Genomic DNA, 25021 nt, shown 5'->3' on the forward strand with positions numbered 1-25021 from the left:
GTAGACCATATTCTGGGCTATAAAATAAACTTTAACATCTTTAAAAGTGTTGAAATCCTGCAAAGTATGTTCTCTGACCATAACAGAATTAAACTACAAATCAGTGATAGAATGGTGTTCGGAAAATAGCCAAATATTTAGAAATTAACATACTTCTCAATAACCCATGGACGAAAGAAGTCCCAAAGGAAATTAAATATTTTGTACTAGATGAAAATAAACATGTAATATTTTAAAATTTGTGGAATGAGCCAAAACAATGCTTAGAGGGACATTTATAGCAGTAAATGCTTATATTAAAAAAGAAGAAAGGTCTAAATCAATCAGACTTTCCATCTTAAGAAACTACAAAAAGAAGAGCAAATTAAACCCAAATTAAAAGCAAGCAGAAGAAGAGAATAAGGTAAAAGTAGAAATCAATGAAATTAAAAAGAAAATCAATGAAACCAAAATCTGGTTGTTTGAAAAGATAAATAAAATTGATAAACGAATAGCCCGACTGATGAAGAAAAAAATCTATAAATATACAAATCTATAAATTACCAATATCAGGAGTGAAAGAAGACATCATTACAGACCTTATAGACTTTAAAAGGAATTGTTGTTGTTGTCATGGAGTTGATTCCAAGTCATGATGACCCCATGTTTGCTGAGCAGAACTGCCCCACAGGGTTGTCAAGGCTGTGACCTTTTAGAAGCAGATTGCCAGGCCTGTCTTCTGAGGCACTTAGTAAGGGAATACTGTGAGCAACATTATAACAACAAATTTTACAACTTATATGAAGCAGACCGATACATTTAAAGATATAAACACCAAAAACTCATTAAAGGAGAAATAGAGAACCTGAATTTTTTATATCTATTAAGCTGAATTTGTGGTTAAAAACCTTCCAAAAAAGAAAATTCCAGGCCCAGGTGGTTTCAGTGGTGAATTCTACCAAATTTTTAAGGAAGAAATAATACCCATTCTTCATAGGCTTCTTCACAAAAGAGAAGAATTATATGAGAAACAGATACTATAAGTAAAAATAATTACCAGTAAGATCAATATCCTTCAAGAACGTAGATGTAAAAAGTCCCCAACAATATATTAGCAAAGTGAATCCATCAATATCTAAGAAAATACGTAATGGCCAAGTGGGGTTATTCCAGGAATGTAAGGCTGCTGCAAAATTAAAAAAAGTAATCCAACGGTGTTAACAGAGTAAAGGAGAAAAATCACACAAGTGTCTCAATAGGTGTAGAAGAAGCATTTGAAAAAATTCAACATCCAGGCATGATTAAAAAAAAAAAAAAAAACTATTCATCAAACTAGGCATAGAAGGAAACTTCCTCAACCTGAAAGATGCACGTATGAAAAAATTACAGCTAGCTTCATCCTTAGTGGTTAAAGACCAAATGCTTCTGCCTAGGACGAGGGGCAAGGCAAGGCCTGTGGCTCTCATCACTCCTGTTCAACATCATACAGGAAGCCCTGGCCGGTGCAGAAAGGCAAGGAAAAGAAGAAAAAGGCAGATCAATTTTGAAGGAATAAATAAGACTGTCTTTGCAGATTTTATCATTATCTATAAAAATCCCATGGCATCTACAAAAACCTCCTAAAGCTAGTAATTGAGTTTAGCAAGGTCAATATACAATTTATACAACATTTTACATTTCTATATTATATCAATAAATATAAAAAAGGTATCATATATAATAGCAGCTCCCCAAAGTAAAGTACATATGTAATTCTTAAAAAAAAAAGTACAGTGTGTGTATGCTGAAAATTATAAAATACTGATGAGAGAAATCAAAACCAAAACCAAACCAAACCCATTGCTGTTGAGTCGATTCCAAGTCATAGCAACCCTATAGGACAGAGTAGAACTGCCCCATAAAGTTTCCAAGGAGCACCTGGTGGATTCGAACTGCTGACCTTTTGGTTAGCAGCCATAGCACTTAACCACTATACCACCAGGGTTTCCAAATTAATGGCAAGATACACTGTATCCATTCCATACATTGGAAGATTCAGTATAGTTAAGATGTTAGTTTTCCTCCATTTGATCTATAGATGATTCAAAACTATCCTAATAGAATTCTCAATGGGATATTTTATAGATATCCACAAGCTGATTCTAAATTTACGTGGAAAGAGAAGGTAACTTGAATAGCAAAAACATTGTTCAAGTCTGAGGTGAAAATACACTGTTGATAGCATGCAAAATTCACAGAGGATGAAAACCAGGGGACTCCTAACTTCGAGAGTAAAGTACACGTAATATGTGCATTTGGAAATGATTAGAAAAACATGAAAATAATGGGACAGCCAGTAGAAACTAATTCTTTTTCCCCTCTGTTCTTGTGGCAGCCTTCTCTGGGGCGATGAATTTATTTGTCCTTGGTGAAAGATGTATTTAGTGTTGTACTTCGTAGTCCAAGGCCTGGCAGAATTACTCCCCTTTTCACGTGTATTGAGGAAAAGGGCAGTAGTGGTAATGTTTTATGTTGTTTTAAGCGCCACCTTATATGGGCCTTTGCCGTCCCTCGACTGGCATGCAGGGACAGAGAGCGACTTTGGTGATCCACTCCGATCTGCAGTTCTTGTGGGAGAGAATTAGCTGCTGCTTCTTGTTGTTAGGTACCACTGAGTCCATTCTGACTCATAGCGACCCTACGTACAACAGAAGGAAACACTGACTGGTCCTGTACCGTTATCGTTATGGGTAATCAGTAAGAACACCAAATACCTGTTTGCCAAGACGTTCCTACGGCTACTATATTCCTGTGGGTTATGGCATTAACGCTGGTTTGGGGAGTAGATTACATCGTTGGATACTGAAATTCCTCCAGGAAGCTCCTGGAGGCTTGCTGTTTACGAAGGGCTGACTGATGATTTTAATTGTACTTAAGCGCTAGATTATGCATTCTGCTCGTTCTGAGATGAGGTGGTGGAGGGGGGGCAGATGGCACCGGCCAGGTGGAACAAATGAGCCTCCGCCAAGGCCTCTCCCAAGGGTCCCGAGGCCACCAACCTTCCCTCTGCAGAAGTGTCACTCCACAGGTGTGGCCGCCTGAAGCTCCGCATGACTGCAGAGGCCTTACACGTCACAGCACTTGTCTTTTTATATGTTATTTGCCTCTGGAAGGAACATATTCAGAAATGAAGAAGGGAGGGGAGCAAACACCATTGTCCCAACGCTCAGAGGCCACCACCAGTTGCCGTCAGACCTGCCCCGACTCACGAGGACCCCATCTGCGTCAGAGTAGAACTGTGCTCTGTACGGTTTTCAACGGCCAGTTTTCCGGAAGTAGATCACCAGGCCTGTCTTCCAAGGTACCGCTGGGTAGACTTGAACCACCAACCTTTCAGTTAGCACTGGAGCATATTAACTATTTGCGCCACCAAGGGACTGCCACTCAAAGGCAAGCCTTGTTAGTATTTTAATATATTTCTTCACAATTTATATTTATTTGTTTATTAGGTTGTGAATAAATTATAACAAAGCATTTTTATATGATAAACTCTTTGTACATGTCATTTTAATTGTATACTTGTCTGTCTTGTGGATGTGCTAAAGTGTATTTAGCTAGAATCCTGTTATTGAAAATTTAGTAAATGGTCAACATTGCTGTCGATTTCACTTTTTTAAAGAGTATTTCTCTGTGCCTCTAAGTGAGAGGACAGGGTCTTGCATGCCAATGTTGAGCGTCACCCTGGTTTCAGAAGATTAATTTATTAAGCCCCCTTCAGAGCTCATGGTTGTCTGTGATCTTGTAGCAAGATACTTACTGGGGACTTTTGTGTAGAATGCTGTAGAAACTGATAATGCAGGGGTACTGCAGGCCTGTTTACACCCAGAGTGTATGTAGTTGAAGCCACTACATCATATTTGAAAGGAACAAAAGAATATTATCTTCGCAACACATGAAACTGAATCGGGAGACAAGATCGGTGGCAGCAGCGATCTGGCTGCGTCCCTATCTCACTCGTCTGACCTGTTACTCCCCAGCCTGTGTGGGGGGCTCTGAACAGCCATTTTTCATCTTTGCTCTGCTGTATTACCAGCTCTTCTAAGAGCCGAGTGATGCCATTTTTCCCACGCGGAGGGAGAGCCTAGCTCCGAATAAGGACACAGGCACTCTTGATTGTTGACAAGGAGCCTTTCTCCCCTACATCTCATTAGGGCGTTTCAGGAGGACAGTGGTGAGCCTGGCATCAGGGGCCATGTTTTCTATTGATGTGGGCACTGTTACAGAATTAATTGAGGCTGGACGCAGCGCCTTGTTTTCTTGGACGTGTAGCAGGTAATCACGCTTCTCCTGTCCATCTGAATTGCTTTCCAGATGGTCTGCTGTGAAGGATTTATCTTTAATATGATTAATCAGAAGAAAAGAAATACAAGATGTTCGCTGGCCTCCACTGGGATGCAGAACTCCCGGCCCCCACTGCAGAGACAGTTAACTCTCTCCTGGCCACACTCTTGAGCTCATCTGAGGACCTAGACTCTAGGTTGTCACTGCAGGCAGCAAAGATAGTTTTAAAGGGGACCCTAGGAAGGGAAGACCTATAGTATATTCTTAGGGAAACTTGATGGCATTATTTATTATACAAAAGTAGAATATTCAACAGGGGAATGGTTGTTATTAGCTGTTTTCAAGTCAGCCCCCCAACTCGTGGTTACCCCAATCACAATGGAATTGGACTTTTGTGATCGATAGGGTTTTCATTAGATGATGTTCAGTAGCAAATCTCCAGGCTTTTCTTCATAGTCTTTCTTAGTCTGGACGCTCCACTGGAACCTGTTTAGCATCATAGCAACACGCAAGCCTCCACTGACAGACAGGTGGTGGCTGTGCACGGGTGCATTGGCCAGGAACATTGAACCTGGGTCTCCCACATAGAAGGTGAGAATTCTATCCCTGGACCACCATTTCCCTCTTGTCTATTCAGCTGAAAAATATTGTGGAGCTATTAAAATGCTTCTTATGGAAAGTTTCTAGTGCCCATCATATTAAGTTAAGAGAAAGGAGAACTTGGCACTGTGTTTATCGAGGTGTCAACCGTGTAAAAGAGACACTGAGAAAAAAAGACTGGAAAGAAGTAGACCAGCATTAATGGTGGTCAGCTGCAGGTGGAACAGCTATGAGTGCCTTCCATTCTTCTCTGTATTTCCTGTTAAAAATACACGACAAAACAGATGGCAGTTCTTATCCCCGGGAAGTAGTGTGCCCTCCCGAGTACAAAAGTTCGCCCACATCAGTGAGACAAACCATGTGCTAGATTCTTCGCTTGCCGGGGCTCACTCCCAAGGCGGGAGTGAGTCTCTTCACACCCTCCCACGGGACAGCTGCGCCCACATAACATTCACACCGCAGAGGGAACATGCAGCTGAAGCAATGGGAGGTCTTTTCCTGAGACTGCTGTGTGCGAGTTTGCAGGGCTTTGCCGCCTGGCCCCTGTGGTATCTCACTTCCAGCACTAAATGTCTTCCTGGAAAAGTCGCTTGTAAACTGAGGTGTTGTAAATAGATCCTTCATCGCCTGGCTGTGGACTTCTTGAATGCAAAGGCAATGCTAATCATTTGCAGGAGTAGGTGCTTTCAAGTCAGCATTTGTTGGACTAAATTGGATATTATGGATTCAGCGGGAGAACAGTTTCTTTTAAGGAGCACTTCATTCTATCTGGAGTCCCTAGATGGTGCAAACAATTAACACCCTGAACCGCGAACTGAAAGGTTTTAGGTTCGAGTCCAGCCAGAGGCACCTTGGAAGAAAGGAATGGCCATCTATTTCCAAAAAGTCAGCCACTGAAAACCCTTTGGAGCACAGTGGTACTCTGACACACACAGAGCTGCCATGAGTGAGATGGACTCAATAGCAGCTGGTTTTCATCCCACCTCCGTTTTGCCCTCTTTTCTTTCTCGTCTCCCCTGTGGACGCACTCCTACCTCCACCTCATCCTGGGAAGGCTCTGCTCTTCTCTGAACAGCCCCTGTGCTGTCAGGTGGCCCTGCCTTTACCTCTGGTGGCCGAGAGTGGAGGGTTTCCCTACTCCAGAACAGGGGAGAAGGCTTAGAACAGGGTGGGCCTGGGCACCCAGGAAAGGGCCTTGTGTTTCCTGTCCAGCAGGTCGAATCCATCCTATGCTAAAAAAAAAAAAAAAAATTTTTTTTTTTTTTTAATACTAATCCTATAAAAAAAATAGGCGGTGGGAAATTGCCAGGCATCCGCAGTGTCTATTTAGAGCAGAGTTTTCAAGTGCAGTGCTAGGGCCTCCAACGTCAGAACCACTTACAGTGCTAGGCCTGGCCTCTGGCCATGGACTTAGGGTCTTGGGTCCGTGACCCTGCACACTCCCCACATGGGCCTGTGTCCACCAAAATGAGTGAGCCACTGAGCTGGGGGAGCAGCTCTTGGCTTTCCACAGGCTCTCTCCCCTTGCTGCAGTCCCACCTACCCAAAACCAAACCCGTTGGCATCAAATTGATTCCAACTTGGTGATACCACAAGTTACGGAGTAGAAGTGCCCCATGGGGTTTTCTTGGCTGTGATCTTTATGGGGCCAGATCACCAGGCCTTTCTTCCATGGGGCTGCTAGGGGGGTTTGAACCGCCAACCTTTAGGTTAGTGGCTGAGCACAGGCCACTTGTACCAGCCAGGGACCTGCATTCCCACCTAAAACTCATTGCCATTGAGTCGATTCTGACTTACAGTGACCCTATAGGACAGAGTAGAACTGCCCCACAGAGTTTCCTGGAAATCCTGGTGGTGTAGTGGTTAAGAGCTATGGCTGGTAACCAAAAGGTTGGCAGTTTGAATCCACAAGGGGCTCCTTGGAAACCCTATGGGGCAGTTCTACTCTGTCCTGTAAGGTTGCTGTGAGTTGGAATTAACTGGATGGCAGTGGGTTATACAGTCTCCAAAGCTATAATCTTTATGGAAGCAGACTGCCACGTGTTTCTCCCACAGAGAGGCTGGTGAGTTCGAACTGCCAACCTTTTGGTTAGCAGCCAAGCGCTTTAACCACTGCACCACCAGGGCTCCCTCATTCCCACGTAGGTTCTCTCCAAATTCTGTTACAAAGATGCTTATTATGCATTAGGTCAGTATCAGTGTCACCTGACAGGAGCCACTCCTATCTACCCACTGTTGGCAGAGTTCCATTTCTGAGATAGACACCCGATCAGACATTCCCCCCACTTAAAATTCCATTGAAAGTTTCCCATAACTCCATTACGTGCAGCTTCAAAAGCTGACATTTATGGCGTTCAGGCCTGCATTGGTTAGTTTCTCTTTAACCCACTTCAAAGCCCTGCCAGGCAGGTGCTCATTTCCAGTTGGGGGTGAGGGGGCACGCCTCCATTAAATGTCTTGCCTGAGACCTCACAGTGAGTGGGGGTTTGAATTTAACCAGTGACCTTCTATGTCCATCTTTAACAGGAGGGCCTTCCCCTTACCGCAGCAGCACTCTTGGTTAACTGTAACTGGCAGAGCGTGCAGACCTATGCTGCCTTCCTGCAGGCTGCCGTGTGTGCTCCTGTCCCCTCTGTGCCAGTGGAAAGAGACCCAGACGAGCAGCTTTGTGCAGTCAAACGCCAGAAAAGAGATGTTGTTAGCCAACTGCCCACATTGTACTTCAGGGTGAAAACTTTAAAAAACAAGGACATTCACAGTACCCACCTGAGCCACAGTGGAACCCTAGGCAAAAAGAAAAATCAGTAATGCCAATTCTGTCTGTTTTAAAAATTTTACTGTTTTGTTCATCATGGATTTTCGCATTAATTTTGTTTTTTAAAAATGTTGTTAGGTGCCGTAGAGTCAGTTATGACCCATAGTGACCGCATGCACAACAGAACTAAACACTGCCCATGTCTTAGGCTGGGTTCTCTAGAGAAGCAAAACCAGTGATGCATATAAATACATATATATATAAAACAATATACAGAGATTTATATTAAGGAAGCAGCTCACATGATTGTAGGGGTTGGAACGTCCCAAGTGCCTTGGATCAGGATGGAGTCCTTTTCCAATTCACAGAGCCGCAGAAGCTGGTGAACCCAAGATGAGCAGGTTGGAGAGCAGGGATCCTGCTCACAGGTTGTGACGGTCGAGGAATCCCCAAGGTCGGCAGGCAAGACCGCAAGGTTTCTCCTGAGTCATTTAGCTGCAGGGGCTGGCGAACCCAAGACAGGCAGGTTGGGGAGCAGGACTCTGGCTCGCAGGGCATGAAGATCAGTGAATCCCAAGATGGACAGGTAAGCTGCTAGCTCAAGTCCCAAGAACCAGAGATCAGATGAGAGACTGCTGCTGGATCCAGAACAAGACAACCACCTTTTCAAGGCGAGCAGGAAGGAAGTAGGTGGCAGAAGGCAGAGAGATGAAGACTGAGAGGACGGTTAGCTGCCCCGGGCCCCACCCCCACCGGTACCACTCAGCAGATTCCATCACGGGGGTGATCACATATCAGATTTCAACAGGGAAGTGATCACAACATTATAGGACTGCCAATACACTGAGAATCAAGGCCCAGCCAAGTTGACACAATCTTAACTGTCACAGCCCAGTGCTGTGCCATCTTCACAATTATTGCTATGCTTGAGCCCATTGCAGCCACTGTGTCAATCCGTCTTGTCAAGGGTATGCTTTTGCGCTGACCCTATACTTTAGCAGGCATGATGTCCTGCTCCAGGGACTCATCCCTCCTGACAACACGTGCAAAGTACATGAGATGTAGTCTTGCCATCATTGCTTCTAAGGAGCATTCTGGCTGTACTTCTTCCAAGACAGATTTGTTCATTCTTTTAGCAGTCCACTGTATGTTCAATATCCTTCGCCAACACCACAATTCAAAGGCATCAGTTCTTCTTCGTTCTTCCTTATTCATTGTCCAGCTTTCACATGCATGTGATGCGATTGAAAATACCATGGCTTGAGTCAGGCTCATCTTAGTCTTAAAGGTGACTTCTTTGTTTTTAACCCTTAAAGAGATCTCTTGCATCCGATTTGCCCAATGCAACGCGTCTTTTGATTTCTTGACTGCCGCATCCATGGCTGTTGATTGTGGATCCAAGTAAAATGAAATCCTTGACAACTTCAATCTTTTCTCCATTTATTATGATGTTGCTCATTGGTCCAGTTGTGAGGATTTTTGTTTTCTTTATGCTGGGGTGTAATCCATACTGAAGGCTGTGGTCTTTGATCTTCATCAGTAAGCGCTTCAAGTCCTCTTCACCTTCAGCAAGCGAGGTTGTATCATCTGCATAACACAGGTTGTTAATGAGTCTTCCTCCGATCCTGATGCCCCATTCTTTTTCATATAGTACAGCTTCTTGGTTTGTTTGCTCAGTATACAGATTGAATAGGTATGGTGAAAGGATACAATCCTGATGCGCGCCTCTCCTGACTTTAAACCAGTCAGTATCCTCTTGTTCTGTCCAAACAACTGCCTCTTGGTCTATGTAAAGTTTCCTCATGAGCACAATTAAGTATTCTGGAATTCCCATTCTCTGCAATGTTATCCATAATTTGTTATGATCCACATAGTCGAGTGCCTTGGTGTAGTCAATAAAACACAGATAAACATCCTTCTGGTATTCTCTGCTTTCAGCCAGGATCCATCTGACATCAGCAATGATATCCCTGGTTCCACATCCTCTTCTGAATCTGGCCTGAACTTCTGGCAGTTCTTTGTTGATATACTGCTGCAGCCGTTTTTGAATGATCTTCAGCAAAATTTTGCTTGCATGTGATATTAATGATATTGTTGCATAATTTCCGCATTCAGTTGGATCACCTTTCTTGGAAATAGGCATAAATATGGATCTGTTCCAGTCAGTTGGCCGGGTAGCTGTCTTCCAAATTTCTTGGCATAGATGAGCGAGCACCTCCAGCGCCGCATCTGTTTGTTGAAACAGCTCAATTGGCTTTCCGCCAATTCCCGGTGACTTGTTTTTCGCCAATGCCTTCAGTGCAGCTTGGACTTCTTCCTTCAGTACCATCGGTTACTGATCATATGTTACCTCCCGAAATGATTGAATGTTGACTAATTCTTTTTGGTATAGTGACTCTGTATTCCTTCCATCTTCTTGTGATTCTTCCTGTGTCATTTAATATTTTACCTGTAGAATCCTTTAGTATTGCAACTTGAAGCTTCAATTTTTTTCTTCAGTTCTTTCAGCTTGAGAGATGCTGAGCATGCTCTTCCCTTTCAGTTTTCTATCTCCAGCTCTTTGCACACGTCATTATAATACTTTACATTGTTTCTCAAGCTGCCCTTTGAAATCTTCTGTTCAGCTCTTTTCCTCCATCATTTCTTCCTTTTCCTTTAGCTACTCGACATTTAAGAGCAAGTTTCAGAGTCTCTTCTGACATCCATTTAGGTCTTTTCTTTCTCTCCTGTCTTTTTAATGACCTCTTGCTTTCTTCATGTATGATGTCCTTGATGTCATTCCACAACTCATCTGATCTTCAGTCATTAGTGTTTGTAATGGATTGAATTGTGTCCCTCTAAAATATGTGTCAGCTTGGTTAGGCCATGTGTAGTTGTCCTCCATTTTGTGATTTTCCTATGTGTTATAAATCATAATCTCTGCCTGTGGTTAAAAGGATTACTGAGGTCACCTCCCTGATCCAAGGTAAAGGGCGTTTCCCTGGGGTGTGGCCTGCACCGCCTTTTATGTCTCAAGAGATCAAAGGAAAGGGAAGCAAGCAGAGAGTTGGGGACCCTATGCCACCAAGAAAGCAGCACTGGGAGCAGAGTGTGTCCTTTGGACCTGGGGTCCCTGTGCCTGAGAGGCTTCGCGACCAGGGGAAGATTGAGGACAAGGACATTCCTCCAGAGCCGATAGAGCAAGAAAGCCTTCCCCTGGAGCCAATGCCCTGAATTTGTCTACTAGACTGTGAGAAAATAAATTTCTCTTTGTTAAAGCCATCCACTTGCAGTATTTGTTATGGCAGCACTAGATGACTAAGACAGTGTTCAGTGTGTCAAATCTACTCTTGAGATGGTCTCTAAATTCAGGTAAGATATACTCAAGGTCGTACTTTAGCTCTCATGGACTTGTTCTAATTTTCTTCAGTTTCAACTTGAACTTGCATGTGAGTAATTGATGGTCTGATCTGTAGTAGACCCCTGGCCTTGTTCTGACTGATGATACTGAGCTTTTCCATCGTCTCTTTCCAGACGATTTGATTCCTGTGTATCCTATCTGCGAGGTCCATGCATATAGTCACCATTTATGTTGGTGAAATGAGGTTTTCACTGGCTAACTCTTTTCAGAAGTAGACTGCCGGGTCCTTGTTCCTAGTCTGTCTTAGTCTGGAAGCTCAGCTGAAACCTGTCGGCCATGGGTGAACCTGCTGGTATTTGAATACCGGTGGCATAGCTTCAAACATCACAGCAACACACAAGCCCCCACATTATGACAAACTGGCAGATGTGCGGGTTTTTTAATATTGCATTAAAATATCATCTGTCTTGACTGATTTTTTTTGGCGCTTCCTCGTATTTTGCACCCAAGGCAAGCACTTCACTCACCTCAGCCTAGGCCTGGCCCTGGTGAAAAGTAAATCCGTTTTCACTAAAATTAGGGATATGTCAAGGATGCTGTTAACAGCACTGTCATTTAACTGTAGGGGAAGTTCAGGGCAGGGCAGCTGGGCAAGGTGACAAAGTGCTGCAGAGGAGAAGCAAAATGGTGATTGTTTGAGGGTGGGTGGTTTACCTAGAAAAACAAAATTATGAACTAAAACCAATTAGAATGTAAAAATAATTTGGTAAGGTGGACTTTTACAAGATCGGTATAGTTTTTTTTCTATACAATACCAACAATGCCAAGTAAATATATAATGGAAAAGAAAATCTACTCACAACAGCCGCACACACAGAAAATCTATGACTAAAACTTGGCTTCGATTCCCAGCCAGTGCACTTGATGTGCGACCATTATGCGCCTGTCAGTGGAGGCTTGCATGTTGCTATGATGCTGAAGAGGCTTTGCTGAAGCTTCTGGACTAAGACAGGCTAGGAAGAAAGGCCTGGCAATATACTTCTGAAAATCAGCTGATGAAAACCCTATGAATCACAGTGCTTTGATCTGCAGCTGATCGTGGGGATGGTGTAGGACCAGGAAGCGTTTCGTTCTGTTGTACGTGGGGTTGCCATGTGTTGGGGGCTGATCCCGTGGCAGCTAACAACAACAATATAGCTATGAAGAAAACTACAAAGCTGTTAAGAGACATTTAACACTTGAATATGTGGGGAGGTATTTCTTGGTGAAAAAAAGACCTGATATTGTAACTATGAAAATTTTCCCGAAGATGCTCTGTAATTTCAGGGTATCCTCATCAAAATCTCAGTGCAATATTGGGGGAAACTTGACCCAGTAATTCCTAAGTTTACTTGGAATAATAAACATGTAAAAGTAGCTGGGAAAAATCTAAAAATAAGAATAATGAGGGAGAACTTGTCTTCTCAAGTATCTGAGTACACTCTAAAGTCATAGTCATTAAAATGGCATGGTACCGTTACTGGACAGAGAGAAATGGTCTAGACTAGAAAATCCAGAAACAGACCTAAGTCTATGTAAGAACTTAGCGTATGACGTGGAGGGGGACTAGTGTCTTGGTTTGCCTGAGCTGGAGTGGCTTCCTGGGTCACAGGATTTCCAGAGCTGAGACCAGCGGGCTAGGTACTCTGGTGCATGTGAAGAAGAATATTCAGCCAGGAGTGTTGGGGTACCTGGGAAAGCAGTGGTTCCCAAACTTGGCCGCATATTAGAATCACCTGGGGCATCTACATGTAGCTGGTACCTGGGAAAGCAGTGGCCTCCAAACTTGGCCGCATATTAGAATCACCTGGGGCGTCTACGTGTAGCTGGTGCCTGGCTCCCACCCCAGAACTTGCAGTTCCGTTGGTCTGGGGTATGACCCGAGCGTTAGGATTTTTTAAGGCTTCCAGGTAATTCTAAGCTGGTTCCTCTTCATATGTGTATATTTTTCAGGTGGGTCCAATACTTAAATGTAAAGAATAAAGGATTCCAGATGGTAGCTAGATTTGCTGGTTTGAAGGGAAAATGTTTGTCCTCTGCCATGGGGCTGGGACGGGAAGCCTGGAGCCCATGGAGCTGGGGTTGGGGTGCAGCATACAGATGCAGGGTGATTTGGAGGGAGCACTTATTTCCTGGGGCTCCAGGATTGTCAGACAATTTCCCTTGAGCCAAGAAGCTTGACTGAGGACTGCCCATCTCTGTGCCTACCTAGAAAACAGAGGTGCCTCCCTCCTTCCATCTTAACAGTCAAGTCCTTCATGGCCAACCCTACTGCTGCCAGCTTGCCTCAGACTACCCTCATCCTGTATCTTCTCTCTGACAGCCCACCGCTCCCCGAGGGACCTGTACAGGTGTTGGGGGGAATCCTATTGTGTGATGTGCCTTGTTGGTGGGTGCTGTGCTCAGGCTGGGGCAGTGGGACGTGCCCCATGGTCTGTGCAGGGCCTGTGGGGCCAGGATATGCCTTCTGCGAGCTGCAGCTGCCCTCCACCCTGGCCGTGCACCCCTCTGCTCCCTTTTCCTGGCCTTGTCTCATCAAGCTTTCTCTGCGGCAGGGAATTAGTTTAGCTCCAGTGCAGTTGCTCAGCCTGGACAGTTGCTGGCCACTCCTGGTCCTTTAGTGACCACTGCTGTTGACTGGAGTTAGGAGGAGGGCAGGGTGGCCTGTGTAACAGGGAGTCGTGGGAGGCCCTGGTGGAGACACAGAGATCTGTCTTTTTTTTATGTTACCTGCCTTTATGTCTTCTGAATTATAGCTTCTTGTGTTTTTGAAAGTAATTATTTTTTATGGCCATTTGTATCGATCATCTGTGCTACCCACACTGCAGAATCATTTTAAGGAAGTGGCCATGAATTACCAGTGAGTGATGGGGTAGGAGAAGTCAGGCTTCTGGGCTACTGGTTGGGCCCACCTCTGCCCCTTCCCCTCTGGCTCTTTGAGCTACCCCCCCCTGCCCCCGCCCTTTGACAGGGTGGGAAGCAGTGAGAAGGGTAAAGGGTTTTGACAGCCGAGTGTCCACGTTGGTCTGAGACAGGCCTGGTGGGAAGCCCACATGCCCTAGTCCTGCAGCCTGGGTGGGGACGCTTGGTGTGGCACTTGGTCGGGTGGTTGTTCAGTGGTGTCTGACTTTGCTCTTTCACGTGTTCCTCCTGCAGGCTGCCCGTGGAGGATGACAGCCGTGTGAGCAGCCGCCATGGCCAGCCGGAGGCACCAGAGCACCGTGAGCAGCATGCTGGACCACAGGGCACGGCTGGACCCCACGGGCCCCCAGGGCCCGGAGCCTGAGAGTGAGGAGGTGGAGCTGCCCCTGGAGGAATACATGCCCACGGGCCTGGAGCTGGCCACCCTGCGGCCCGAGAGCCCACCGCCTGCGGAGCAAGAGTGTGCCGACCACAGCCCCGATGGGGACTCAAGCTCTGACTATGTCAACAACACCTCGGAGGAGGAGGACTATGACGAGGGCCTCCCAGAGGAGGAAGAGGGCATCACCTACTACATCCGCTACTGCCCAGAGGATGACAGCTACCTGGAAGGCATGGACTGCAATGGGGAGGAGTACCTGGCCCATGGCACCCCCCACCTGGAGACTGATGAGTGCCAGGAGGCGGTGGAGGAGTGGACAGACTCAGCTGGCCAGCATCCCCTTGGCCCCGGGGCTGAAGGCAGCCAGGACTACCAGGACAGCCACCTCCCTATCCTGGAGCATGAGGCCTCCACGCTGGAGACCCACGACCAGGAGGAAGGCGTCCACTACTGTCCCGGTGAAGAGGAGTACCAGGACTACTACCCGGCAGAGGCCAATGGCAACGCAGCTGGGGCCTCCCCCTACCGCCTAAGGCGGGGGGACGGGGACCTGGAGGACCAGGAGGAAGACATCGACCAGATTGTGGCCGAGATCAAGATGAGCTTGAGCATGACCAGCATCACCAGTGCTGGTGAGGCCAGCCCCGAGCACATGCATGTGCGGGGGCCCGAGGTGGGGCCCGGGGACTCCACAGAGGCCTGCCCACCTGGTGAGGCCAGCCACGGTCGCAGCAGACATGAGGGCCGGCCCAAGTCGCTGAACCTCCCTGTGGAAGCCAAGCACCCTGGAGACCCCCAGAGAGGCTTCAAGACCAAGACCAGGACCCCAGAGGAGAGGCCAAAGTGGCCCCAAGAGCAGGTAGGACTCTGTGGCTGTCTGTGAGGACCTCTGTGGCTGACCTAGTGTAGCCACAGAGGTGCTGAAGCAGAGGCCATGCCGGGACAAGATGGCGGAGGGCTCTGAGCACTCAGAGCATCCTGATCATCCTTTGTTTTTGTGTTTAATTTTATTGCGGTAAACTCTATATAACGAAACGTTTACCCATTCTTAAAGGCAAGATTCAGTGACATTAATTATATTCACCATGTTGTGCCACCTTGACCACTGTCCATTTCCAAAAGTTTTTCATTCCCCCAAACAGAAACCCAGTAACCCTTCAGCAATAACTCCCCGCTTCTCCCCCGACTCAGCTCCTGGCAGTCACTAGTGAACGTCTGTCTCTATGCATTTGCTTATTCTGGACATTTCATAGAAATGAGATCATAGCATACTTGTCCTTTGGTGTCTGACTTAGTCAGTGTGATCGTTTCCAGGTTCATCCGTGTAGTAGCACATGTCAGAACTTCATTTCTCTTTATGGCTGAGTAATCCTCCGTTGTATGGATAGTCTACATTTTGTTTATCCTTTCGTCTGTTGATGGACACTTGGGTTGTTGCCACCTTTTGCTTATTGTGAATGGTGCTGCTGTGAGCATTGGTGTTCAAATACTTGTTTGCATCCCTACTTTCAGGTCTCTTGTGTATAAACCTGGGAGTGGAATTGCTGAGCCATAAGTTATTCTGTTTAACTTTGAGGAACTGCCCACTGTTTTCCACAGTGGCTGTGCCATTTTGCGTTCCCACCGGTAACGGACAAGGGTTCCTGTATCTCCACATCCTCAACAACATCTGTTGTGTTCTGTTTTTCTGGTGATTAGCTTCCTAGTGGAGGTGAGGTGGTATCGCATTGGGGTTTTGATTTGTGTCTTCATCTGATGAGTGATGTTGAGCATCTTTTCATGTGCTTGTTGGCCAGTGTTTATCTTTTTTGGAGAAATGTCTATTCAAGTACTTTGCCCATTTTTTTTTAATTGGATTGTTTGTCTTTTTGATGTTGAGCTGTTTATACATTCTGAATATCAAAGCCTTATCAGATGTATGCTTCCCAAATATGTTCTCCCATTCTATTGTTTATCTCTCTGCCCTTCAGCTCCTCCAGCAGATTAATTAGTAAATACTGGAGAAGTCTCTTTGGGGGTGCAGCTTGGCACCCAGTGCCACCCACATGAGTTTATTTCCAGCCTCTCCCTTGGATCTGCTGGTGTTGGGGGGTGTCCAGTGCATCTTGCCCCTGCCCTCCCCCAGGTGCTTTTTTCATCCCAGCAGGACACAATCAAGGGTATGAGGGTGCCAGGGGGCACTTTGCTGTGGCCAGTGGTGGGATGCCCCCATGGCGAGGGGCAGGGGCTGAGCCCATTGTACAGTGGCCATTGTATTCTACGACACTTCTCTGAAAGCCCAAGGGGACTCGGCATGATGGACACTTAGCTATAAGTAACTATTTTGAAAAGAATTATTTGAAGTCTTGGAGACAAAGTCTTGGAGAAGAAATGCATGCTCACAAAGCCAGTGGATTAAAGTATAGCTATCAGTTATCAGTGGTAGAATTCTGTCCATGTGGGAGACCCAGATTCAATTCCCAGCCAATATGCCTCATGTTCAACCACCACCCAGTCTGTGAGGAGTGGCCTGCGTGTCGCTATGATGCTGAACAGGTTTCAGCAGGGCTTCAGACTGAGATGGACTGGGAAGAAAGGCCTCGTGATCTGCTTCCAAACATCAGCCAGTGAAAACCCTGATTACAACCGTTTGACCCTGTTGTGCATGGGAGTGCAGTGTGTCGGGGCCGACTTGATGACAGCTAACAACAGCACAACACGCTGCCTTTTTAGTATAAGCAAAATAAGCATGTATTCTAATATTATAATAAGCACACGAAAAAGCTGCCTTCCCCCCAAAAAACCCCACTGTATATATGGAGATAACAGAGGTGTGATATTGGACTTCCATAAAGGGGCTTCTGTTAGGCCAGTTCTGTTGGATAAATGAGTGTGAATGGCTTTCATACTCTTAAATAATTTTAATTATTTTTTCCAAGAGGAGCTCATGACTTTGAAAAAATATATGTAGTAAGAGCATGTATTTGAACTATAAATCATATTAACGTATTGCTAGATTTCTGGCAACTGGATCTTGAGGCCTTTTGTTCCTTTTAACAAAAAGGTTTCCTTTTAGGAAACCCTGGTGGCGTAATGGTTAAGTATGACGGCTGCTAACCAGAAGGTTGGCAGTTTGAATCCATCAGTTGCTCCTTGGAAACTCTACAGGGCAGTTACACTCTGTTCTGTAGGGTTGCTGAGTCAGAACAGACTTGATGGCAGTGGGTTTGGATTTTTGATTTGGTTTTGTTCCTTTGAAAGATTTTTAAGTGTGAACTGACTTCCCCTTCGTGATGATCTACATTCTCTGTGGGCTCCAGGATGTGAGGAGGTGCTGTCTAGCCAGTGTCAGGAGTGCTGCAGGGCAGGTGGGCTGGGGGTGAGGTCTGGGCTGCAGGCCAGAGCGATGGCTCCTCTCGTTGTGGAGCCTGGAGTCACATCCACGATGGAGGTGGTACTGCAGGGACTGAAGCGGGCTGCACAGAGCGAGGGACACACTTCGCCTTGTTGTGACAAATCGTATCTCTGACAAGGTGCTTGCCAAGAGAGAGTATCTTTAGAGACTGGAGGAGGCGTGAGCAGTACGTTTTGCTGTTTCTCGCTTCCCTTTAACCAGATGCTAATTTGAGTGGAAATGGCAGGCCTTGGGTTTGGAGGGCCCAGGGAATGAATCAGTGGGTGAATGAATGAATGAATGAATGGGTGGGTTGTAGTGGCTGCTAGAAAGGGCTGTTAATGGATGGGCATGTTGGAGGACCCAGGAGGGGTTCTGTTCTTCAGAGAAGAGGCGTCGGATGGAAGAATACGTAGCTTCTCTCTCAAAATAGAGCATGTCCTTGAAGCAAATGCTCTGTCTTGTTCAAGACACTGGAAGAGCTCACATAGGCTGGTTAATCATCGCAGAACTTTTTTGTTTTATTCTTTCAGTCACTCATTTGTAAGTTAACTTCACCGAGGGGAAAAGCTGTCAGTTCCTGGCTCCAAGGCTCCAAAGGCCCTATAGAAACAGGCCCGGAGTGCTCCCTGGAGGACAGAGAGGTCTGCGGGCTCTACATGCAAGGGTGCATGTGAGAGAGCAGGTTCTCCACGCCTGTAAACCCAAGTTGCCTGCACATGGGGAACTATCCTAGAATGGGAACTCTGAAATTCCGCCAAACAGAGCTGCTGGCCACATGGAAGTGTGGAAAGCAGGATGGGGTGAAGAGGGAAATGCCCCAGTAGGTGTGGAAAGCCACAACCTGCTTCCCAGAAAGGAACCCCCCACTCCCCCAGGGGCAGCAGACATGTACCAGGATCCGAAGACCTGACCTTAAACAGGACACAAGATTCCTGGGAAAACCTCACCCACGGTCCCAAAGGGCACCCATGTGAGTCTCAGGCTGCCTTCCCTTTTCCAGCACTGTCTGCACCAGTCCTGTATATAGCTGTGGCCTGCAGGTAGGGCCGCGGAGGTTTATAAAACATGCCAAGCGAGGACTGGGCAGCATTGGCCATCTTGGTGTTTTAGACTTTTGCTATTTGGAGTGTGGCCCATGGACCAGCATTGGGGTCAGGCCCCACCCCACCAAAAACCAACCTATTGCTGTCAAGTTGATTCTCACTTATGGGGACCCCATATGTTACAGAGTAGAGCTGGTCCACAGGCTTTTCTAGGCCGTAATCTTTTTATATATATATATAATTTTTATTGTGCTTTAAGTGAAAGTTTACAAATCAAGTCAGTCTCTCACACAAAAACCCATATACACCTTGCTACACACTTCCAATTACTCTCCCCCTAATGAGACAGCCCACTCTCTCCCTCCACTCTCTGTTTTCGTGTCCATTCCGCCAGCTTCTAACCCCCTCCACCCTCTCATCTCTCCTCCACGCGGGAGATGCCAACATAGTCTCAAGTGTCCACCTGATCCAAGAAGTTTGCTCCTCACCAGGATCCCTCTCCAACCCATTGTCTAGTCCAATCCATGTCTGAAGAGTTGGCTTTGGGAATGGTTCCTGTCCTGGGCCAACAGAAGGTCGGGGGTCCATGACCACCAGGGTCCTTCCAGCCTCAGTCAGACCATTAAGTCTGGCCTCATGAGAATTTGGGGTCTGCATCCCATTGTTCTCCTGCTCCCTCAGGGTGTTCCCTATCGGGGCAGTCATCAGTTGTAGCCGGGCACCATCTAGTTCTTCTGGTCTCAGGATGATGTAGTTGCTGGTTCATGTGGACCTTTCTGTCTCTTGGGCTCATAATCGCCTTGTGTCTTTGGTGTTCTTCGTTCTCCTTTGATCCAGGTGGGTTCAGACCAATTGATGCATCTTAGATGGCTGTTTGCTAGCATTTAAGACCCCAGATGCCACTCTTCAAAGTGGGATGCAGAATGTTTTCTTAGTAGATTTTATTATGCCAATTGACTTAGATGTCCACTGAAACCATGGTCCCCAGACCCCCACCCCTGCTACGCTGGCCTTCGAAGCATTCAGTTTATTCAGGAAACTTCTTTGCTTTTGGTTTGGTCCAATTGTGCTGACCTCCCCTGCACTGTGTGCTGTCTTTCCTTCACTCAAAGTAGTTCTTATCTACTGTCTAATTAGTGAATGCCCCTCTCCTACACTTCCTCCCTCCCCCCTCTTGTAACCACAAAAGAATGTTTCCTTCTCAGTTTAAACTATTTCTCAACTTCTTATAATCGTGATCTTACATTGATCCTTTTGCAACTGACTAATTTTATTCAGCATAATGCCTTCCAGGTTCCTCCATGTCATGAAATGTTTCACAGATTCCTTACTGTTCTTTATCGATGTGTAGTATTCCATTGTGTGAATATACCATAATTTATTTATCCATTCATCCGCTGATGGGCACCTTGGTTGCTTCCATCTGCAATAAACATGGGTGTGCATGTATCTGTTTGTGTAAAGGCTTTTATTTCTCTAGGATATATTCCAAGGAGTGGAATTGCTGGATTGTATGGTAGTTCTATTTCTAGCTTCTTAAGGAAGTGCCAAATCAATTTCCACAGTGGTTGTACCATTTGACATTCTCACCAGCAGTGTAGAAGTGTTCCAATCTCTCCACAGCCTCTCCAACATTTATTATTTTGTGTTTTTGGATTAATGCCAGCCTTGTTGGAGTGAGATGAAATCTCACTGTAGTTTTGATCTGCATTTCTCTAATGGCTAATGACCGTGAACATTTCCTCATGTATCTGTTAGCTACCTGAATGTCTTCTTTAGTGAAGTGTCTACTCATATCTTTTGCCCATTTTTTAATTGGGTTGTTTTTCATTTTGTAGTTGAGTTTTTGCAGTATAATGTAGATTTTGCAGATCAGAAATGTCATAGCTAAAAACTTTTTCCCAGTCTGTAGGCAGTCTTTTTACTCTTTTGGTGTGAAGTCTTTGGATGAGCATAGGTTTTTGATTTTTAGGAGCTCTAAGTTATCTAGTTTTTCTTCTGCTTTCTTAATAATGTTTTATATAATGTTTATGCCATGTAGTAGGGCTCCTAATGTCCCTATTTTTTTTTTCCATGATCTTTATCGTTTTAGATTTTATATTTAGGTCTTTGATCCATTTTGAGTTAGTTTTTGTACATGGAGTGAGGTATGGGTCTTGTTTCATTTTTTCGCAGATGGATATCCAGTTATGCCAGCACCATTTGTTAAAAAGACTGTCTTTTCCCCATTTAACTGTTTTGGGGCCTTTGTCAAATATTAACTGTTCATATGTGAATGGATTTATGTCTGGATTCTCAATTCCGTTCCATTGCTCCATGTATCTGTTGTTTTACGAGTACCAGGCTGTTTGGACTTCTGTGGTGGTATAATAGGTTCTAAAATCAGGTAGAGTGAGGCCTCCCACTTTGTTCTTCTTCTTCAGTAACACCTTATTTATCCGGGGCCTCTTTCCCTTCCATGTGAAGTTGGTGATTTGTTTCTCCATCTCATTAAAGACTGTCTTTGGGATTTGGATTGGAATTGCATTAAATGTATAGAACACTCTTGGTAGAATAGACAGTTTTATAATGTTAAGTCTTCCTATCCACGAACAAGGTATGTTTTTCCACTTACGTAAGTCTCTTCTGGTTTCTTGCAGAAGTGTACCGTAGTTTTCTTTGTATAAGTCTTTTACATCTCTGGTAAAATTTATTCCTAAGTATTTTATCTTCTTGGGGTCTATTGTAAATGGCATTGATTTGGTGATTTCCTCTTTGATGTTCTTTTTGTTGGTGTAGAGGAATCCATCTGATTTTTGTATGTTTATCTTGTATCCTGAGACTCTGCTGAACTCTTCTATTAGTTTCAGTAGTTTTCTGGAGGATTCCTTAGGGTTTTCTGTGTATAAGATCATGTCATATGCAAATAGAGATACTTATACTTCATCCTTGCCAATCTGGATGTACTTTATTTCTTTACCTAGCCTAATTGCTCTGGCTACGACCTCCAACACAATGTTGAATAAGAGGGGTGATAAAGGGCATCCTTGTCTGGTTCCCGATCTCAGTGGGAATGCTTTCAGGCTCTCTCCATTTAGGGTGATGTTTGCTGTTGGCTTTGTATAAACGCCCTTTATCATGTTGAGGAATTTTCCTTCTATTCCTATTTTGCTGAGAGTTTTTATCATGAATGGGTGTTGAACTTTGTCAAATGCCTTTTCTGCATCAATTGATAAAATCATGTGATTCTTGATTTTTGTTTTATTTATGTGGTGGATTACATTAATTTTTTTTCTAATGTTGAACCATTCCTGCATACCTGGTATGAATTCCACTTGGTCATGGTGAATTATTTTTTTGATATGTTGTTGAATTCTGTTGGCTAGGATTTTGTTGAGGATTTTTGCATCTAAGTTCATGAGGGATATAGGTGTGTAATTTTCTTTTTTTGTGGTGTCTTTACCTTGTTTTGGTATCAGGGACATGCTGGCTTCATATGAGTTTGGTAGTATCATGTCCTTTTCTATGCTCTGAAATACCTTTAGTAGTAGTGGTGTTAACTCACTCTGGAAGTTTGGTAGAACTCTGCAGTGAAGCTGCCCGAACCAGGGCTTTTTTTTTGTTGGGAGTTTTTTGATTACCTTTTCAATCTCTTCGTTATGGGTCTATTTAGTTGTTCTACCTCTGTGTTAGTTTCACTAGGTAGTGTTTTTCTAGGAATTCATCCATTTCTTCTAGGTTTTCAAATTTGTTTGAGTACAGTTTTTCATAGTAATCTGACATGACTCCTTTAATTTCAGTTGGGTCTGTTGTAATATCACCCCTCTCATTTCTTATTCGGGTTATTTGCTTTCTCTCCTGTTTTTCTTTTGTCAGTTTGACCAATGGTTAACAATTTTGTTGATTTTTTCAAAAAGCCAGCTTTTGGTCTTGTTAATTCTTTCAATTGTTTTTCTGTTTTCTATTTCATTTAGTTCAGCTCTAATTTTTATTATTTGTTTTGTTTTGGTGCCTGTGGGTTTCTTTTGTTGCTCTTTTTGTATTTGTTCAAGTTGTATGGGTAATTCTTTGATTTTGGCCCTTCCTTCTTTTTGGATGTGTGCATTTATTGATATAAATTGGCCTCTGAGTACTGCTTTTGCCGTGTCCCAAAGGTTCTGATAGGAAGTGTTTTCATTCTCATTGGATTCTATGAATTTCTTTATTCCATCCTTAATGTCTTCTATAATCCAGTCTTTTTTGAGCAGGGTATTGTTAGTTTCCAAGTGTTTAATTTCTTTTCCCTGCTTTTTCTGTTATTGATTTCCACCTTTATGGCCTTACGGTCAGAGAAGATGCTTTGTAATATTTCAGTGTTTTGGATTCTGCTAAGGCTTGTTTTATGACCTAATATGTGGTCTATTCTAGAGAATGTTCCATGTGCACTAGAAAAGAAAGTATACTTGGTTGCTTTTGGGTGGAGTGTTCTGTATATGTCTATGAGGTCAGGTTGGTTGACTGTGGCATTTAGATCTTCCGTGTCTTTATTGAGCTTCTTTCTGGGTGTCCTGTACATCACCGAAAGCGGTATGTTGAAGTCTCCTACTATAACTGTGGAGCTGTCTATTTCACTTTTCAATGCTGATAGAGTTTTTTTTTTAATGTATCTTGCAGCCCTGTCATTTGGCGTCTAAATATTTAATAAGGTTATATCCTCTTGCTGTATTGTCCCTTTAATCATTATATAGTGTCCTTCCTTATCCTTTATGATGGATTTAACTTTCAAGTCTATTTTGTCAGAAATTAATATTGCCACTCCTGCTCTTTTTTGATTGTTGTTTGCTTGATATATTTTTTTCCATCCTTTGAGTTTTTGTTTGTTTGTGTCTCTAAGTCTAAGGTGTGTCTTTTGTAGGCAGCATATAGATAGATCTTGTTTTTTAATGTATTCTGTCACTCTCTATCTCTTTATTGGTGCATTTAGTCATTTTACATTCAGGGTAATTATGGATAGGTATGAATTCACTGCTGTCATTTTGATGCCTTTGTTTGTGTGTGTTGTTGACAGTTTCTTTTTCCCACTTAATTTTATGTGCTGAGGAGTAGATTTTCTTTATATATTGTACTTTCCTCATATTTGTTGTTGTTGATTTTGTTTCTACTGAGTCTCTGTTTTTCCTTTGTATTTTGTTTTGATGAGTAGGACAGTTTGTGTCTTTTGTGGTTACCTTATTATTTACCCCTATATTTCTAAATTTAACCCTAACTTTTATTTCTTTGTATCACCATATCTTCCTCTCCATATGGAAGGTGGAAGGTGTATGATTACATTTCTTAGTCCCTCTTTATTGTTTTAATGTTGTCTTTGTATACATAAGAACATCACTGTTACCCTATTTTGAGGTTTTTTTTTAATCTGTTTTTTTGATTTCCCTGTCTGGGTTGACTTCTGGTTGCTCTGCCCAGTGTTCTAGTCTTGGGTTGATACCTGATATTACTGATTTTCTAACCAAAGAACTCCCTTTAGTATTTCTTGCAGTTTTGGTTTGGTTTTTACTAATTCCCTAAACTTGTGTTTATCCAGAAATATCTTAATTTTACTTTCATGTTTAAGATACGTTTTGCTGGATGTGTGATTCTTGGTAGGCAGTTTTTTTCCTTCAGTTTTTTAAATATGTCATCTCATTGCCTTCTTGCCTGCATGGTTTCTGCCGAGTAGTCTGAGCTTATTCTTATTGGCTCTCCTTTGTAGGTGACTTTTTGTTTATCCCTCGCTGCTCTTATAATTCTCTTTTTATCTTTGGTTTTGGCAAGTTTGATTATAATATGCCTTGGTGACTTTCTTTTAACATCTACCTTATGTGGAGTTCGATGAGCATCTTGCATAGATATCTTCTCATCTTTCACAATATCAGGGAAGTTTTCTGCCAACAATTCTCTCTGTATTTTCTGTTATCCCTCCCTGTTCTGGTACTCCAATCACTTGTAGTTTATTTCTCTTGATAGAGTCCCACATGATTCTTAAGGTTTCTTCATTTTTTTTAATTCTTTTATCTGATTTTTCTTCAAATATATTAGTGCCAAGTGATTTATCTTCAAGTTCAGAAATTCTAGCTTTTGCTTGCTCAATTCTGCTCCTCTGACTTTCTATTGAGTTATCTAATTCTGTAATTTTATTGTTAATCTTCTGAATTTCTGATTGCTGTCTGTCTATGGATTTTTCCAGCTTATTAAACTTTTCATTATGTTCCTGAATAATTTTTCTAATTTCTTCAGTTGCTTTATCTCTGTGTTCCTTGGCTTGTTC

The 25021-nt window shown here is 43.9% G+C and overlaps 1 protein-coding gene across 4 annotated transcripts in view; it reads left to right on the forward strand.

The window, feature by feature from the left end:
- APBA2 (amyloid beta precursor protein binding family A member 2) overlaps nt 1-25021 on the forward strand; it is a 287682-nt gene that overhangs the window by 161240 nt on the left and 101421 nt on the right. For 3 of the 4 annotated variants that reach the window (XM_023539642.2, XM_023539641.2, XM_064296229.1), the window contains exon 4: nt 14190-15196. In XM_023539642.2, the coding sequence (XP_023395410.2) occupies nt 14228-15196 (969 nt within the window). In that variant the 5' untranslated portion in view covers nt 14190-14227. Of the gene's footprint in view, nt 1-3093; nt 3320-14189; nt 15197-25021 lie in introns of those variants that run through there. The other variant, XM_003420610.4, reaches the window with a different exon arrangement.

The sequence above is a fragment of the Loxodonta africana genome, chromosome 13 (genome assembly GCF_030014295.1).
Source record: "Loxodonta africana isolate mLoxAfr1 chromosome 13, mLoxAfr1.hap2, whole genome shotgun sequence".
In the NCBI taxonomy this organism is placed as follows: Eukaryota; Metazoa; Chordata; class Mammalia; order Proboscidea; family Elephantidae; genus Loxodonta; species Loxodonta africana.